Source organism: Vulpes vulpes, chromosome 12 (genome assembly GCF_048418805.1).
Source record: "Vulpes vulpes isolate BD-2025 chromosome 12, VulVul3, whole genome shotgun sequence".
Classification (NCBI taxonomy): Eukaryota; Metazoa; Chordata; class Mammalia; order Carnivora; family Canidae; genus Vulpes; species Vulpes vulpes.
Genome location: NC_132791.1, coordinates 107076138 through 107093092, shown reverse-complemented (window position 1 = coordinate 107093092; position 16955 = coordinate 107076138). Strand labels below are relative to the sequence as shown.

General features: G+C 49.3%; 1 protein-coding gene across 6 annotated transcripts in view; it reads left to right on the top strand.

Annotated features, from left to right (window-relative positions):
• Nucleotides 1–16955, top strand: part of FLI1 (Fli-1 proto-oncogene, ETS transcription factor) — a 122917-nt gene that overhangs the window by 83388 nt on the left and 22574 nt on the right. For all 6 annotated transcript variants that reach the window (XM_072729374.1, XM_025998926.2, XM_025998927.2 and 3 more), the window contains 2 exons: nt 1365–1568; nt 10090–10155. In XM_072729374.1, the coding sequence (XP_072585475.1) occupies nt 1365–1568; nt 10090–10155 (270 nt within the window). The remainder of the gene's footprint in view (nt 1–1364; nt 1569–10089; nt 10156–16955) is intronic.

Below are 16955 nucleotides of genomic sequence, written 5' to 3'. Positions count from 1 at the left end.
CTACGTGAAAAATGGGACACGTAGCTGGCACATAGTAGGCACCCCAGATCTGGACCATTAGGAGTGACCGGGTACCGGTTGTTGGCCTGACCTTCGGCAGCAGTTACCTCTTAGAAGGCGAGGGCGAGGAGGCTGAGAAGCAGCACAGATATTCCTACCAAGGAAACATGCTAATAAAGCAGGCCCAGTAGAAGCCGGGGGTTGACAGACAACGACGTACAATGTCAAGTCTCCTCCCCTCTCCCGGGAAGCCTCCCAGGACTCTCCAAGTTCACACTATTTCCCTCCGCCCGTGATTCCTGCAGCTACCACCACAAAATCTGTTGCTTAATCCTGTGGTTTCCCACCTACATGTTTCACACATGTAGATCTTTCATGTGGCCAAGGGCCATAGTTTTCTTGTAGGGTGGCCATATCTAAGGTGTTCGTTGGATTTGCTAATAATTGGTTGCCAAGGAGAGAGATGGCTTCCAGCCTGTGATACGTGATGAGATACAAGTGCTCTACCTGCTGTGGAATTTGCTGGAACTCATCACCAGCACTCAGAGTATTACACACACACCCTCTCCCTCCCACAACCCCCTCCCCGGCTGAAAAGTTGCTGTGAGGGTCCGGGCTGGCGATGTCCTCAATCATTCCATTATTTATGTTCACTCAAAGGCCTGAAAGGTTTTCTCCCTTCAATAGTTTTTTTTTTCTTTTTCATCTTTGGGGACTTAAATATCATAAAAATGTTTTGGGGATGACCTGGTAGAAATTTCAGAGCAGCTGTCTCCACAAGGAGAAAACCCAGGTTGGATTTATGTCCGAGGCTAACACCACTGGGTTTTCCAACTGTACAGACGGAAGAGCGTGCACATGTGTCGTCTCGTGTCGCCATCCCAGAGAGCCCCATTCCTCCGTGAAATCCTTCATGTTAAAAAAAAAAAGAAAGAAAGAAAAGAAATCCTTCATGTTCCGAAGATACAGATGGTTTCCCTTTCCAGAGACTTTGGTCCCCGGGCCCGTGGCACTGTGTATACTTTCATTTTGATGCCACCCTTTCTCAGGCAAAGGTTTTAATTGCCCTCCAAAAACTTTAAAGGGAACATCCTGTCAGGATGCCTAGGGAGACATCTAAGAGCCTCCCCAGAGCGCTAAGTGGTTTCGGCAGGGCCAGATGTGGAGGAGCCAGATGGGAGCTCTAGGAGGACCATCTGGGAGGGAACCCACTTTCCCACCGGGGGACAGAGGGAGGGAGGGAGCCAGAGAGGGGTGCGGGGCAGGAGGAGGGGTGGGGACAGAGAGGGTCTCCCCGGCCCTCCTGAAGGGGGGGGGCCTCCCCAGCCAGCCGAGCCCAGGCTAACAGGTCCTCTCCTCTGCAGACCCCACGCTGTGGACTCAGGAGCACGTGCGGCAGTGGCTGGAGTGGGCCATCAAGGAGTATGGCCTGATGGAGATCGACACGTCCTTTTTCCAAAACATGGATGGCAAAGAACTGTGCAAAATGAACAAGGAGGACTTCCTCCGAGCCACCTCCCTCTACAACACCGAAGTGCTGCTGTCACATCTCAGTTATCTCAGGGAAAGTAAGTGTCCTGTCTGGGTCTGGGCCAGGGCACCCCACTGCCCCCCCCACTACCCCACCCCCTGGGAGTGGGCGAAGACTCTACGAAGCCACCCCAAATGAAGACTGATTTCCCAAGGAGGCAATCCAGGAAGAGGAACCTGGTTCTCCCCACCCCCCCACCCCCTGACCCTACCCCCTACCCCACCCCACCTCCAGCCCCTGCGGTCAGATTGGCTGGGTAGATGCTGCAAGAGCCCCACGTCAGGGCCTGTGAGGTTGCCAAGGTCACCTTGGCTCCAACAGACCCCGAAAGGGGGCTGACCCAGTCCCGTAGTGTCAAAGGAAGCACTGTGAGCAAGGAGCAGTGACCCAGTGGGGTCTGCCAGAAAGTAGTCACACTGTTTCCATGAGAACCCCTTTCCAGAAAGTGCCTTGCCCTGTAATTATAAATAGTTGGATACCCTGGCCGGTATTTTCCTGTGCAATGATTTTAGGCTCCTCCAGTAAACTCTAGATCCATGGATTTAGGACATAAGGTTGTGAAAATTGACACATTCACTTCCTCTTATCCTTGGGGTCACTCTGGCACACCCGAACCCCACCTTTGCCGGCTGCCAGCCGCACACCCTTGCGAGCCAAACACGGAGAGCAGCAGATGCTCCAGGTGTGCGAGGGCGTCTTGGGCTCTGTCTTCTGGCACAACGACGAGGGACAGAGCTTTGGGAAGGGAGATTTTATGAGCCAACGTATGTGTATCCGACATGAGAGTGCTCGGGCCGCAAGCTCCCGTCGATTTCATATGAATTTCATTTGATACTAAACATTCGCGGAGATAGGAACAGAATGTGTTCAGGCATGCAAGAAGCTCAGCCCTGACGCTTCAGCAGAAATCCAGGCCCAGTGGTCCTGCGGGGACCCCAAGTATTGAAGGATTTGTCCGTGGCCAGAAAAGATGGTACTGTGATCGGGGAGTCGAAGCAACAGGGAAGCAGATGTGGGCTCTTCCTACAAGGGAGTTTTCTGCAGTCAGCCCTGAGCTGGGGGAGACCAGCAACCCCGACCTGCGGAGTGTCTGCTGTCCGTAGTCGAGGCTGCCTGGTGGCCTGGCGTCTTGCAGGAGTTAGGCTTTGGAATGAAGGAGCTTGATGATTTTTTAAAAATATTTTATTTATTCATTCATGAGAGACACACAGAGAGAGGCAGAGACACAGACAGAGGGAGAAGCAGGCTCCCTGCAGGGAGCCCGATGTGGGACTCGATCCCAGGACTCCAGGATCATGCCCTGAGCCAAAGGCAGACGCTCAACCGCTGAGTCACCCGGGCATCCCAGCTTGATGATTTTAAAGCCCCTTCCAAGTTGAGGTCTTTGGACGCTACCTATGGGCTTCTTTTCCTGGTGTCCTGGGCTCTGGGTTGGTGAGTTCTTCATTTGCTCCCCATCGCCCAGTGGGTCTTCAAACTCACCCTCTGTGTAACCTTCCGTCTCCTTCTACAACAGTGCACGACCTGGGAGCAACACTCACTGGCTGTAACATTTAAAAATTTTCAAAATGCCTTTTGGAAGTTTCCACTGGTGCCTCCGGGCTCTCTGGTCATCTCTCCGAGGCGTCTGGTAACCAGCGAGAGTGTGGATGATGCAGTATATGTTAACACCAGAGCAGTTACCTCATGTCTGAGTCTTGCTGCAACATGAGGTCAGCCCAAGAAACAACAAGTTCAGAAAAGGGGGTGATTCTCTACCTGATTTTTTCTGAGCTCCGGAGAATTAACATTTTCTAATGATCTGTAGTTCTCAGCATTTAACGGTTTATGGATTTTTTTTTTTTTTTTAAGTTTCTTTGCACAGAGTCCTCCAGCGATGCTTGCCAGGCAGGGCAGGGGGTGGGAGTGAGAAGCAGAGACCGGCCTAGCAGGAATGCCAGCGGAGCCTACCTTTCTGCTCCTTCAGGCATCATATGGTGGAGGTCCAGAAGTCATTGGCACCTTTACTTCCTTTGTGGGGGAAGAGGGGCACAGCAGTAGCATGGACAGCGTGTCCGAACTCTTTAAGGGACCAATAATTTGGGATTCCATGGCAGATACCTTTGTTGGGGAAATGGTCAAGCACATTCTGACTTGATGTTGGGGGGGGCGGGGAGTGGCCCATTCATGCTATGTGCTATGTGACTCCCCAGGCCTGCTTTCTGGCAGGTCCATAAACAACCCAGGTCCCACTAGGATTTCCTGCCATAAAAGAACCCAAGCCACAGACCCTGAAGCAAGACTATCTGTCACCTGCCCCAAAGGCCTAGTCATTTGACAAGGTGGGTCCTGGTAACCACGACAGACGAGCACAGATAACCAAGGAGCAAAGGACTGAGCAGGTCATGAGGCAGCGGAGGCCAGAGTGTTGGTATTTTGGGAGTACAGGTAGCAGGGCAAGAAAAAGTGTGCATGACTCCCTTCTTTCTTTCCTTTTTTTTTAAAAAGAGTTTATTTATTCATTCATGAAAGACACACACACACAGAGAGAGAGAGAGAGAGAGAGAGAGAGAGGCAGAGACCCAGGCAGACGGAGAAGTCAGCTCTCACAGGGAGCCCAATGCAAGACTTGATCCCAGGACCCTGGGATCACACCCTGGGCCCAAGGAAGGCGCTAAACCGCTGAGCCGTCCAGGGATCCCTCCCTTCTTTCTTTTAAAGGATATTTGTAGATATCAAGGAAGATGCCCCCCAGGGCAATAAGAATATGAAGTTTCCAGAAAGGAGCTTCATAATAGAGCAAATTTCCAGAGTGGAAAGGAGATGGAACAAATTGCATATTTGTTAGGATGTCGAGTGAAACAGCTAAATATAAAGCACTGGGTGCATTGATATAAAAACCATGCTTACCTGCAGAAGCAAAAATTAAAATACTATACAAAGGTTCAAAAAAACTGGCCCCAACATAGTATTGTAATCGTCTAAGGGCCTTTTGAGGAATCTAGACTTAAAATGATCCACTTTCATGGGAAAAAAAAAATTGGTTCATGCTTCTTTTCAACTGGTGTCTAGCTTCAGACGGTGGCCTCTGGGACCCTATGTGTTGGGTGGCGGTTGGTCGGCTGAGACCCCTGCCCAGGGGTCACGTGCCTGGTGACTGTCTGCTCTCAAGATGGCTGGGAACTCCCTGGTGCCGACCAACATGCCTTCAGACGCTTTATTGTTTTCCCAGACTTACTTCCAGCGGATGTTTTGTGCTGCGGCAGGGAGGCCAGGGCTTTGGGGACAGAGGCTGGGGCAGCTAAGTTGAGGCAGGGGAAAGGGGAGCTAATTCCTTGTGCTCTGGCATCTGTCCTTTTGTTGACGAGGGGGTTGGGGTTCAGCCTTGTCCACTTGGGCAAGAGGTGAGAGGAAGGGAGCTGAGCTCCCCGACACAGATGGAGGAGGGCCGTAGGGCTGCAAAGTCAACAGAAGGACGTCGGAGGCCCTCTCATTTAGCTGGAAGTCAGAAGATCTCCAGTTAGTCGGGTCACTCCAAAGTATCTGATCTTTCTGGACTTTGGTAGAAAAAAAGAAAACCTTTGTAGGATAGGAAGCTCGGGCGTCAAATTCACAGGTTCACAAAAGGTGCTTGAGTACTGATCCTGGTTGTCTGGGAGGCGAGCTATACCTTTACATGTTAGAACACCAGCCTTACATCTTAAGGTGTTATTCCCCAGGGTGGAGAAGACGTAGCGATGTCCTGAGTGCCTCGAGGTCCTGTCTGATGGCCTGACATGTTGGGGTATCTCTGGCCTGACATGTTGGGGTTTCTCTGGCCTGCCTGGAGGCACGTGCTCTCCATACCTGGCTCCTGAGCTGTCCCAGATGGAACGGGCGGGCGGGGAGGAGGGCACGGCCTCTGTAACTTCGCCCCTACCAACAAGGGGAGGAGGATGGTGAGGGCGGCCTTGGGGGAGGATGCTCATGGTAAGTGGGACGATTCTGGAGTCTCCCGGGGACCCCAGGGCTCAGGGGTGCAGCTCCCCAGGTGCCACTGGCTGTACATGGACAGGATGCCCCCTTGTGGACGTCACCTGGGCCACTCTGCGTAATGCCCATTTTAAAGCCAAAGCAACTGAGGTCTGGAGGCTTCAGGAATGGGTCTTCAGAGGCGGACAGCGGAGGGGAGAGGCTGGTAGCGGAGGCCCAGGCCTGCCAGGCCCCGGTCCGCAGCCCATGCTCTCTCCTTCAGAACGAGCCCTGCTCCCCTGGGGCTCCCGTGCAGAGGGCCAGGCCCCTCTCCCCGCTGCATTTTCTGTTTTCCTTTGCACCAAGAGATAAATGCTTTCCGAAACTTCCCCGTGGCCTCCTGGAACGAGGCAGATTAAAGCCAAACCTATCGCCACACTCACCCTGTCCCCCTCTCTTCCCGGCGCCACCCCACACCCCGGCCGCCCGCGGCCCCGCCAGTATCTGTGCCAGGCACACCCCGCCTGGCAGGGGCTGAGGGAAATGAGATTGAGCCACCCCTGGGCTCGGTGGGGACCTCCCCGCCGGCCTCAGAGGAAGTGACAGCCGCCCGGCTGGCAGTACAGACTCGGAGCCGCTGGGGGGAGTTTGGGGTTTCTGGGAGCCCAGGAGGTCCTGGGCTTGGGGTGGCCAGAGGCAGGGGGAGGAAAAGGAGTCCCTTTTCATTCGACAAAAAGTCTGTCGTGCCCTGTGTGTGTTTCTGAGTCTGACCCGTGAGAAATGACGGAGAAACCGTGTTTTTGCATCACGGTGGCACGGGACAAAGAAATAAAGTGTGTGACAGGGAGACTGCAGGAAAGGTATCTATCTTGATTCCCATTTTTAATTTAAGCTTAATGGAAAACACATTCTGCGTCCTGTGGCCTCCCGCCCCCCCTCCCCCCCCGCCCCCGCCCAGCCTCAGATGCCTGGGCAAAGGTGATGGGTCCCGGCAATTAAGCTGGTGAAGTATTATCCCTTCCAGGCCGGGGTCTGACCAGCAAGAGAGAACAGGGTTCAGACACAACAAAAGGCCAGATTTCCCCTGGACCCCGCAGTCAGCCAAGCCTGTTGGGAGGACACGGGGCCTTCCTTCCCTGCTCCCCCTTCCTTCTTCCTTCCCTGCTCCCTCCTCCCACCTGCCGGGCACTTCAGCCCAGAGAAAGGGGACCCACAACCGCAGGCTGCGAGGCAGGAGACAAAGGCCTTGGCACCGGCCCCCAGACCCTTGTCTCCCCCGCTCCAGGTGTCTCAGATGAGGAGCAGGTTGGGTTGGGGGACACGGAGCCAAAGAAAGCCCCATTGTTGGGGCCCTACCTCACACCTGCAAAGCTTCACTCTATTCATTTCCATCTTCTTTCACATCCCTCGTACGATATCCTGTGACGGATGGGCTCAGAGACAGAAAATGATTTTTTTTCCCTCGTGCTTTCACTTGGGGGCAGGGGCACTGCATTCTGAGCAGCGCCAGGGCGTGCTTCTCGGGGGCCCCGAACTGGCAGATGTACATATATGCCTGCACACGTGCCTTAAGCACAGTAAATAAGCAAGTAAATACACATTTTAATGGAAGGATACAGAATCGAGCAAAACCATGAATGCATGACTCCGGGAATTAATCTACAAAGGGAATCGGCTCGCTTGTATAAGCACCTGCAGCTCAAGGTCAAGGGGGAGACCAGAAGCCCCCTTCATCCTCCTCAAAGGTAACCACCGTCCCGATTCCCAACACCATATATGAGTTTTGTCTGTGTCTCAGATTTAGCCCGAAAGGCTGTGGCGTCTGCCGGCCTGAGCACAGGTTCCGTACACAGGATGGGACTACAGCCTCCCGGGCTTTCTGGCTGTGTGACCCTGAGCCAATTCCTTGACTTCTCTGAAGCCTGATGTTCTCATTTGTGAAAGGAGAAGCACGGATAGTGGCTCATGCGAGGATGGAGCAAGGGACTAGACGTGAAGGGCCTGGGGCCTACTGCAGGCGGAGTGTGGGCTTCCCTCCTGCCGTCACGGCCTAGTCATGGGGACGGGACGGGGTCCGGGAAGATTAGGAGCTCACATCTTGAAAGCAGGAGAAAAAAAATCCAGAGCAGGAGGCCAGGCCCCAGGAAGGACCTCCTTGGTATCAGAACAAACTCCCGTAAGAAGAGCATGTGCGGTGCCATCCTCTGCAGCCTGAAGAACTTGTCACATGAAAGTTGGGACAAGAGAAGGGGATGTTGGTCTCTGGGGAGGGAGGCCAGATGCCCCCGAGCCAGCCCCTCCTTCCAGGACTGAAACTTGAACCGAGAACGGTCTTCGGGGCAAAATCCTTTTCCTAGGTTACCATGAAATATGTATTTCATGCAAGCTTTGCAGGGGTCAAACGACCCTTTCTCTTGGCTTTCTGGGAGTTTCCTGTGGAATTCATATGTGCCCAGAGAAGAACTTTCAGCAAGGGGAAAATTTAATAAATGTGGTTTATCTAAGCTTCGTGCTCTCAGCTAAATCTGCACTAATGACTCAAGCAGTTTGCTCCTCTGAGACCATCATTTTTCTTTATTTGCTCCAGCCGTGAGGTTTCAGCCTGAGGGAGGGAATGTCGGGGACAGAGAGGCAGACATTCTTGGTCTTACTCCTGAGACTTTTTTTTTTTCTATTCCCTTGGAACGTTTGGTTCCATTTCTTAACCTCCTTTCAGTCATGGAGGATTATTTCTTATTGCAGCAGAACCCATTCATAACTCCAGGTCCAGAGGACAAGGTGAGCCACTCAGCAGGCTCTTTTACAAAGGATTTAATGTCTGTCATTGTGATGTCTGTGGGAGAAGGGAGTAAAAATAATAATGATAACAGCTCAACACTCACTAGAAACCCGGCATCTTTTGTGAGCGCTTGACGCATAGTATTTTATTCAATCCTCACAACACCCGTGTTAAGTAGATGTTATTATTAGCCTCTTTTTATATATAGAAGGAGCCTGTGGCTTAGCGAGACGAGGTAAACTGAGGAAAGTCACAAAGCTGGTAAGTGGGAAGAGGCCAGTCTAACTGCCAATTCTCGTTTGCAAAACAGCTCTATTGAAATGAGGTTATCCCAGCCTCACCTGGTCCTTGATACTGTTGAGAGCAGACTAACCAACCAGATGCATCTGGTTCTCGGGCTGCGACATGCATGTGACTGTCTCATTTCTCAAACAGTGTGTGCACCCATCCACGCTTCGGTGTGCTGGGCTCTCAACACCGCCTTCCCCCCTCCTCTTCGTTGTTTGGAGCTGTTTCAGGCCTAGCTGGCCTGAAGTCATAGGTGCTGGGCAGCTGGGTGATTCTTATAAAATTCTCTCCCTCATCGTCTGGCCTGGAAGGGCACACATTTTCTCTGAGGCACACAACCAAACGCCCACAGCTGGGTGAGGCAGCAGCTCCACTCCGGTATCCCTGCCACGACTGGAGGCTAAAAATAGGAGCGTCTGACAGCCCGTCCCCGGTCCTCAGCCCTGGCACCCAAGTCCGCCACCCGTCTGTACAGAGAAGGGAAACTTTTCAAAGGCTTCCCTAGCCTCGAACCCCCAGGGCGGGCTTATGCTGTCCTCTGTGAAAGCATATCCCAGACTCTCAAGGAGAATTGCAAAGCTGCCTACATTTTACAAAATAAAACTCCTGGATTCTTTTGAAACTAAGGGACAAGCTTCGTTTGAGGGGAAAGGGGGAATTTTTACATGCAACAGAAAGAAAAAAAAACTATCATCCCTGAAAATTCCTAGACTAGAGCCTGGTATGAGTAGTCACACATTCAGGTTTAATTTTAAGAGATTGTCTAGCAGCGCTCTGCGGTGACAGAAAATTCAACGTACCGTGCCTCACGGTCAGGTGTATGCTCTTAGACAGTTGCAAAGGAAGACAAGAGTCACGACTGGAACTCCTGCCACCTCCACCCTTTCCCTCCACCGACAATGAGGAACATCCAAGCATCTTACCCACCAGCAAAAGGACAGGTCCATAAACCCACAGGATATCCCAGCAGGCAGGAGTCATGCCACTTCTCCTCCGGGGTGTGGCAAGACTGCAGACTGCAGGCCAAATCTGGCCCAAATCTGGCCAACTCTGGCCCATGGGCAAAACAAAACAAAAACAAAAAAGAATGTGCAACAGAGACTGTATTTAACCCACAAAGCCTAAAATATTTACTATCTGGTCTTTATAGGAAAAGCTTGCCAACTCCTGCTGTAGTTTAACTCCTTCCTTTTTCTGCTGAAGAAACCCAAATCTAGACTTAATCCCTGGTCACACGGGGCCATTCCCAGTCCTGTGCTCCTGCCGTGACACGGTGGGGACACCCAAGAACTTCAGAGTCATAAACGTGCCTGCTGGGGAGGGCTGTGCGTGTCCCACCCACCCACAAGCATTCTGTCTTAACCTGCTCTGATGGGAACTCCAGGAATCAAATACATTCCCCCCCAAGACAGATGCCATTAACTTTCCATTTCTCTCAAGGAGCCATCTGGCCCTCTGCTCTACCCCCATCTCTTCCCTCCCCATTCCCGTCTCATCCCGTCTTCTACTCTCGATCTCAGAGGAACACCTTATTAAAACCTGCTTCTGCTTTGCCTTCCAGGTTCACTGTTGGCCTATAACACAACCTCCCACACAGACCAATCCTCACGACTGAGCGTCAAAGAAGGTGAGTTCCTTCTCTCATGCATTTTCTTCTGTACCAGGGTTGGCACCCTTCCGTGCAAATCTGTGCACCATGAACCTTAAAAATAAAATGTGGTTGTTTTACCAACAAAAATGGGTTTGAGAAGAGCAGAGAATAACAATGCGGGATAAACAAGCGATGGCAAAACCATAGGTCAGGCCAGCAAACAAAGGAGAGGGACATTATTTTGTGGAGAAGCTGGAGGAAGTTGGGAGGAGTCATGTTGAATGGAAGTCCATTAGAGAAAGTTAAGAGGTCAGGGTGATGACTGTTTCATCGGCTGAGGCACAGGGGTAGCGGATCTCTTATAAGAGATGCAGTGTACGTCCTTCCCTGTTGGGGCCTGTAATGGATGATTCTTTCCTGTTGGAGACTGTTCTGCTGTAGTAGGTAGTGGACACATCTGTTGAAGTCTGTAAATAACAGTTCTTCCTGCAACTGATATCTTGAGAGACACTAGCCTGCCCTCTGGGTTCCCTCTCTGGCCTCCTAACTCACTGAGGTTTCCCTTTGTTCATTTTCAAGCGCCAAATCTCTTGTTTTTTTTTTTTTTTCTAGCACACAAGGCAAGAAGCCAAAGCTTATCCCACTTGCACTAGCAGCAAACATAGAGCAAGGTCCTTAAAGATCTTGTAATAATATCAAAGATGGGACTTGAAGTAGGTACACCATGGAATAAATGGGGTTGCTCTCCGAGCCTTTCGAAGCTGGAAGTCAGGGCTTTCCTCTGCTGAAGATAATAAATTTTTTAAGGATTTTAAAAGGATTCTTGCAATGCCACATTTTAAGGGGTTTTTTCCCCCCCTCACGAATTTTAACAATGCCAGTTCATTTTTAAAGTGGTGATTTGGGGATTTGGTCGCATTGGTTTGGTTTGGTTGAGAGAGACAGAAAACAACCTCAACAAATGATTTTTTGCCAGTGAGGATTTCATTTTAATAGCATTTCTCAGTGTCTTATTTATGGAACATCGTGAGGATTTATTGCTCCAGATACTGTGTTAGATTTAGACAAGTGAATAATTCATGGTACCTGGTTTAAAGGAGAAAAAAAAAATAAGTGAAAAAAATCTGCCCAAGGCAAAAAAAAAAAAAAAAAAAAGCCCATGGAAGAGGGGAATTTTGAGTGGAGGCTTAAAAAATGAATAGGAGTATGGCATCGATGCCCGCCTCCTTGGCTCTCTACTTCACTACTTTTTCTTTAGCGTATATCTGCTCTACTACAGGATGAATGAGGGTGGAAGTTCTCCGTACAGGGGGCATGTAGCATAGCACGGCCTAAGATTTCAGAGAAACTTAAAGCTCTTCCAAGGGAAGAGCCTTAGAGAGCATTTGATTAAGAATCCTCACGGGTTATGAAGAAGGCAGACCTAAAACACCTGGGTGTCTTGGCCACCATCACACCTTTGAGCAGGTAGGATGTTGTGTTTGCTGTTAACAATTTATAATCAATGACCAGAAGATGTAGTAGAGGAAATATACGACATGATGAATCTGCTTTTAAACTTTTGTGGTTTTGTTTGCTTCCTCTCCCCCCCCCCCCCCACCCCCTGGGTCGGTCCTACTTAGGCCACCGTTTTCCTTCCCAAATCAGATTTTTTTTTTTTTTGGATTTCGCTGTGAAAACTAAAATTCTATTGACATGTTCTACAGTCCAACCCATGCTTAACTTGCTGACCTATTTGACACCATGTTGCAGACATCTATCGTAGAGAAAATGTACTATAGTGACAAACATTAGAAGATGCCCTGGAAGTCAGGGCATCTTTGGCTTAGTTTGGGAAAATCACTTGATGCCCTGAATCTTTGTTTCCTGTCAAATAAAAAGGACTGAACTGCGTCAGCAGGAGCTGACTCTTGAGCTCTTGGCTTTTAGAGAGAATGTCCTAGAGCCACAGGCGAAGCTCTGACTTCATTCAGGGCTGCCCTGCTTTGATCTGGTTTATTTATTGAACGAATTTCATTCGCAGAAAGGGATCCTGTTCTTGGAAGGAAGGGGGCAAGAGGAGAGGAAGGAGGAAGGGATGGAAAAGAGACGCAAGGTGATCCTTCCAAGTTCCTTTAGTTCTACAGGCCCAAGGCAAAAAAGCCTGCTGGAGACCGGTGAGGCTCTGCTCTGGGGCAGAGCCAATGAGAGAATATTCGATATTGGGCTTAAAATACAGATCGTCATTTAGAAGCAAGTCTGAGTTGAACCGCGTTGATAAGCAACTCATTACTCGTCCAGGGGTCTTAGCTTTCAGCCTCTCTCCTCTACCTACCATACGGCATTTCCTTCCCTTGGCCCTTTTGTGTGCAGGCGGCCGTGCATTTGTAATGCCACCGGGCTTATTCAGGCTTATTGCAGGAATAACTCGCTCTTGCTGGGCAACAACCCCTTTTCTGAAATAAATTAACTGTAGTATCCAGGCAAACGCACGCTGCCAGGACCTCATTCAGGTGGTGCCGGGGCATTTGTCTCCCAACATCGGTCCTGGCCTCCGGAGACCATTAAGTCTGTGCTTTGCAGGTGCATCTTTTGTCCCCAGCAAAGCTTTCCACTTGAGCTGTCTTGCTTCTGTGTTGCCTCCCCCCTTGTGAGGTGGACTGAATCTGTCTGAAGGGCCCATCATCCACAAAACAAAGTGCATTAGCAAGACAAAGCTAATCAGGCTTCTCCCTCCTTCCTTTTCACCCTCCTCCCCATTTCTCTCCCTCTCTCCCTCTCTCTCACACACACATGCATGCTTTTTCTCTAATAGCTAGCTTTATTACTTAAAATATTAAATGGAAAAATAAAGAGAAGACACCATACAACCTTGGCTCCATCTTGTTTGAATAAGACACACACACAGCCCCACACAGCCCCAGAACCTCAAGAGCCCCGGAGCTCTGGTGTGTGTGTGTATGTGTGTGTGTGTGTGTGTGTGTGTGTGTGTATGCGTGTGTTGTGCTTCATAAAGGGCAGGTGCTGGCATCAAGCACAAAAGAAAGAAGGTGCTGGCATCAAGCACAAAGGAAAGAAGTTGAGATGACGTCTATTACTACTTCTTCAATTCACTTATCAAATTAGAACGCCTTTCTTTGCTTTAAAATGGCATAATCACCCTTCCAGCTTGTCTCTTGAAAATGATTGCTCTCTGTAAAGGTTATTTGTGCCCAGGAAGTAAGACTTGATTTTAAAAATTAATTTATAACAGTCTTTAAGCCCCTTTAAATTAAGTATTCTATAGTCACGGCTTGGCCCCCGTTAAAACAGTGATGCTCTCTAGACCTTTACTTGCTGAGGTTAATGCACTTTTAAAAAATAAAGTAGGATGGAAGTGATTGTTCTCGGTTTACAATAGCAGCCACAACTGCCGTCTGGGTAGGATTTTGTAATGCCGTAGACACTTTCACATGCTTTGCCTCTGCTTTTGACCTGCAACATCCCTGAGAGGTAGCTAAGATCCTCTCCGGTTTGTAGACAGAAAAAGTGAAATTCAGCAATATTAAGTGGTTCACTGAAGAGCACACAGCTAGTCAACAGCATAGCAAAGCCTCAAAGCCGGGTTGTAGGATTCAAAATTTCCTTGCCTCAGATGGTCTCCCTAACAAATACGGCTCATTCCCTCCCACTGGATTTCCATGCAGACAATATCTGGCCTAAATGTTGTTTCAGGAGAGAGTTGAAAGTTTTCCCATTATTTTGCCCCAATTCATAATTTTCCCATCATCTCCATCCACACCTCCATCCTGTTCTCTTTTCCCAAAAATGACTTCATACGCAAGCCCTGCTTGGCACTACCTTCTGGTCTGAACTGCGCAGAGAATCACTGGGAGAGCTTTTAGAAAATACTAGTACCCTAAAACCAATATTGTACGACCCCATGCCTAGGAGGCGACTCGAGTACGCAGATGCATTAAGACAAAACACAGACCAGTGGTTACTGGGGCTGGGAGGAGGGACGGGTGGGGCAGCTGTCATTGAAGGGGTACAGAGTTTCAGTTTGGAAAGATGAAGAAGTTCCGACGGTGAGAGTTACACAAGGAACGTACTTAATACCACTGAAATGTACACCAAAAAATAGTGAACGATGGTGAATTCTGTTGGGGATGTTTTATCATCACAATAAAACAAAATGAAACCTTTAAATTTAAAAAAAAATCTAAAATCCTGATGCCCAGGCTACCCACATGACCAGGTAGTTCAGAATAGCTGGGAGTGACATGTGGACTTCGGGGATGGATGGTTTTGAAGCTCTCCAGGTTTCTCTCATAACCTGCAGCCAAAATCAAGAAGTGCTATGCTATGGTGTGGACACAAACTAGAGAGACAAGGAGACCCAGCTCAGAGCACCCCCAGGTTTTCTTAAAGATATACTGGGTGGTTGATCTTGACCTTTCCTGGCGCTTAGTGCGGGTCCTATAGGTTCAGGTTGAGTGAAGGGACCACATGATTGCCATTTGTTCTTTTCTTCGATGTCATTGATGATGTTATAATTATCACTGATTTTGACACGTTTGCGTTAGTACCTTTCTTCACATCTCAGAAATTCCTCTTTCACGCCCTCATTATATGTATCTAAATAGCAGACATGGTATTGGATCCTTGATTTTATTTTGGGGAGGGCCAGAGGGAGAGGGAGAGATAGGATCCCCAGTGGGCTCCAGGCCCAGCGACCACCCTGAGATCATGACCTGAGCTGAAATCAGAAGTCAGACACCCAACCGACTGTGCCACCCCTGGCACCCATATAGCTTGATTTTGTAATAAGGACGCTGGGGTTCTGAAAGCTAAGAGGCCTCTCCAAGTCCATGTGAGTCCTGGAGCCAGGACCACAGACTCTCCAAACCTGTTCTCTCTGCCTTCTACCCCAAGGTGGGCATGTGTTTGGGGGCGCAGGTCACAGCTCCACCTTGTCTTCGGGGCAAACCCTAGGGCCTCCCAGTGCTCTCCGCTGGCCGATGAGCATGCAGCAATCGGCCCATCTCTCCTTCAGAGCTGCTTTGCATGCCTAAACCCTCATTTCCTTAGCTCCTCATGCTGGATCTGTTTAAATACGTCTGACTCTCCAAAAGTCAGAGGATATTGAGCTCCTTGTTTATTAACTCCTGGAACTCATAAACCTGCCAAGGGCCCGCGTAGCACCGAGCTTCTTGCCCCAGCCAGGGAATCTCAGAACCTGCTGCTGAATGCAAAACCTGAAATCGGTCGGGTAGGGCGTCTGCCTGTGGAATAGTGTCTCTAGCAGTTGCCTTGGTTAATGGATAAAAAATCTGTGTGCTTACACTCTAAGTATGGGGGTGGGGGGGAGCAACTACCTTTCCACGCCCTTTGGAGAGAAATGCCGAACTGGCGCTGAAGATCATGCTAACAAGAGCCCAGCTTCTCTCAAGGAGATTTCCAGATGGCAGGGCCCCCCCACCCCTGTACATAGCAACAGCCCCTTTTTTTGCAGCGCTTTATTGTTTGCCAGGCATTTGCACATCCATTATCTCATTTGCACCTCTCGCCATCACCGTGAGACAGCCCGGCTGGTATTATTATTATTCCCATTCTGTAGATAATGAAAACAAGGCCTGAAGAGATTATAGGGTTCATGGAAGTCCCCCAGGTCTAGGGAGAGCAGGGCACAAACGTAGGTCTCTGGGTTCTTTCCTCCTGCCAAGCTGGTTCTCAACCTCTCAACATACTTAATTCGAGCATCTAAATTTAAACTGATTAAATTATTTTAAATTTAAATTAATTAAATTATTCAATTAATGTTCTGAATTTACCTAAGGCAGGTATTCCTCTCTTACTTCAACATTGTAGTGTATTGATTAAAAATTCAAGCTCTGGACTCAGCCTGTGTGACTCTGGACAAGTCACTTACTTTTGCTGCATTAGTTTCCTCCGGTATAAAATGCAGGCTATTTTAATACCCATTCAGGGCTGATAATACTATTCATAAATCACTTTGTGTGGTGTCTGACACGGCAATAAATGCTCCATGTGTTAGCTGCATGAATTAGAATAATAATTAGTATTATTATTGCAAAATAATTAGAATATTTTTGAGGGTTTACCATTTGTTGACAGCCACGCCAAAGGTTGAGAAGGTTACCTTACCATGTCGTATGGCTCGGCAATACCCCAGATGAGACATCCGCGTGGCTTAAAATCTTATTAAGGAGATACACGTGGAACTCTTAAGGAGTAAGATGAAATTGCATATAACCAATTAGGAAAAATACATGCTTATATCCAAGAAATTCTCTGAGAGTAACGGAGAAGAGAAACATCATTAAACACTGAAGTTGAGCATCCTCCCCCACCCCCAAAGCTTTCATGTGACAGAAGAGATGTGAGGCCAGAGAAGACGTGGGTCCAGCCAAGACCACACAGGGAGTGAAGGGCAAGGGACAGAGCTTGAAGTCACTCAGTACCTTAGTCAGGGATGGACCAAAAGTCTGTGATTCATGCCATCCTCCGCCCTCTTCAATCACATCTTCATTTATTGAGAACCTACCATGTTTGGGACACTAGGTTGAGCCCCAGAAATATGGTGTGTCCCCAGCACCCACCATCGAGGGGCTTACAATCAGAGATACTACAGACTAGGCCAGTAAGTAGTTAAATACTGTGTGTTGGAGTCTGGGTGATATATGACCAAATGTTGCCATTCCCCCTGCATTCACATCCTCTCTGGGGTGTCCTTTATGGTTGCATTTTGGAGGTCAGAGTGGAAGATGGGAGGCCTCTGGAAATCTGCAGCCTGGTAGTCCCGGGGGTGGATATGGAGATGAGGGGAAAGTGATAGACCCCAAAGACACCAGTCA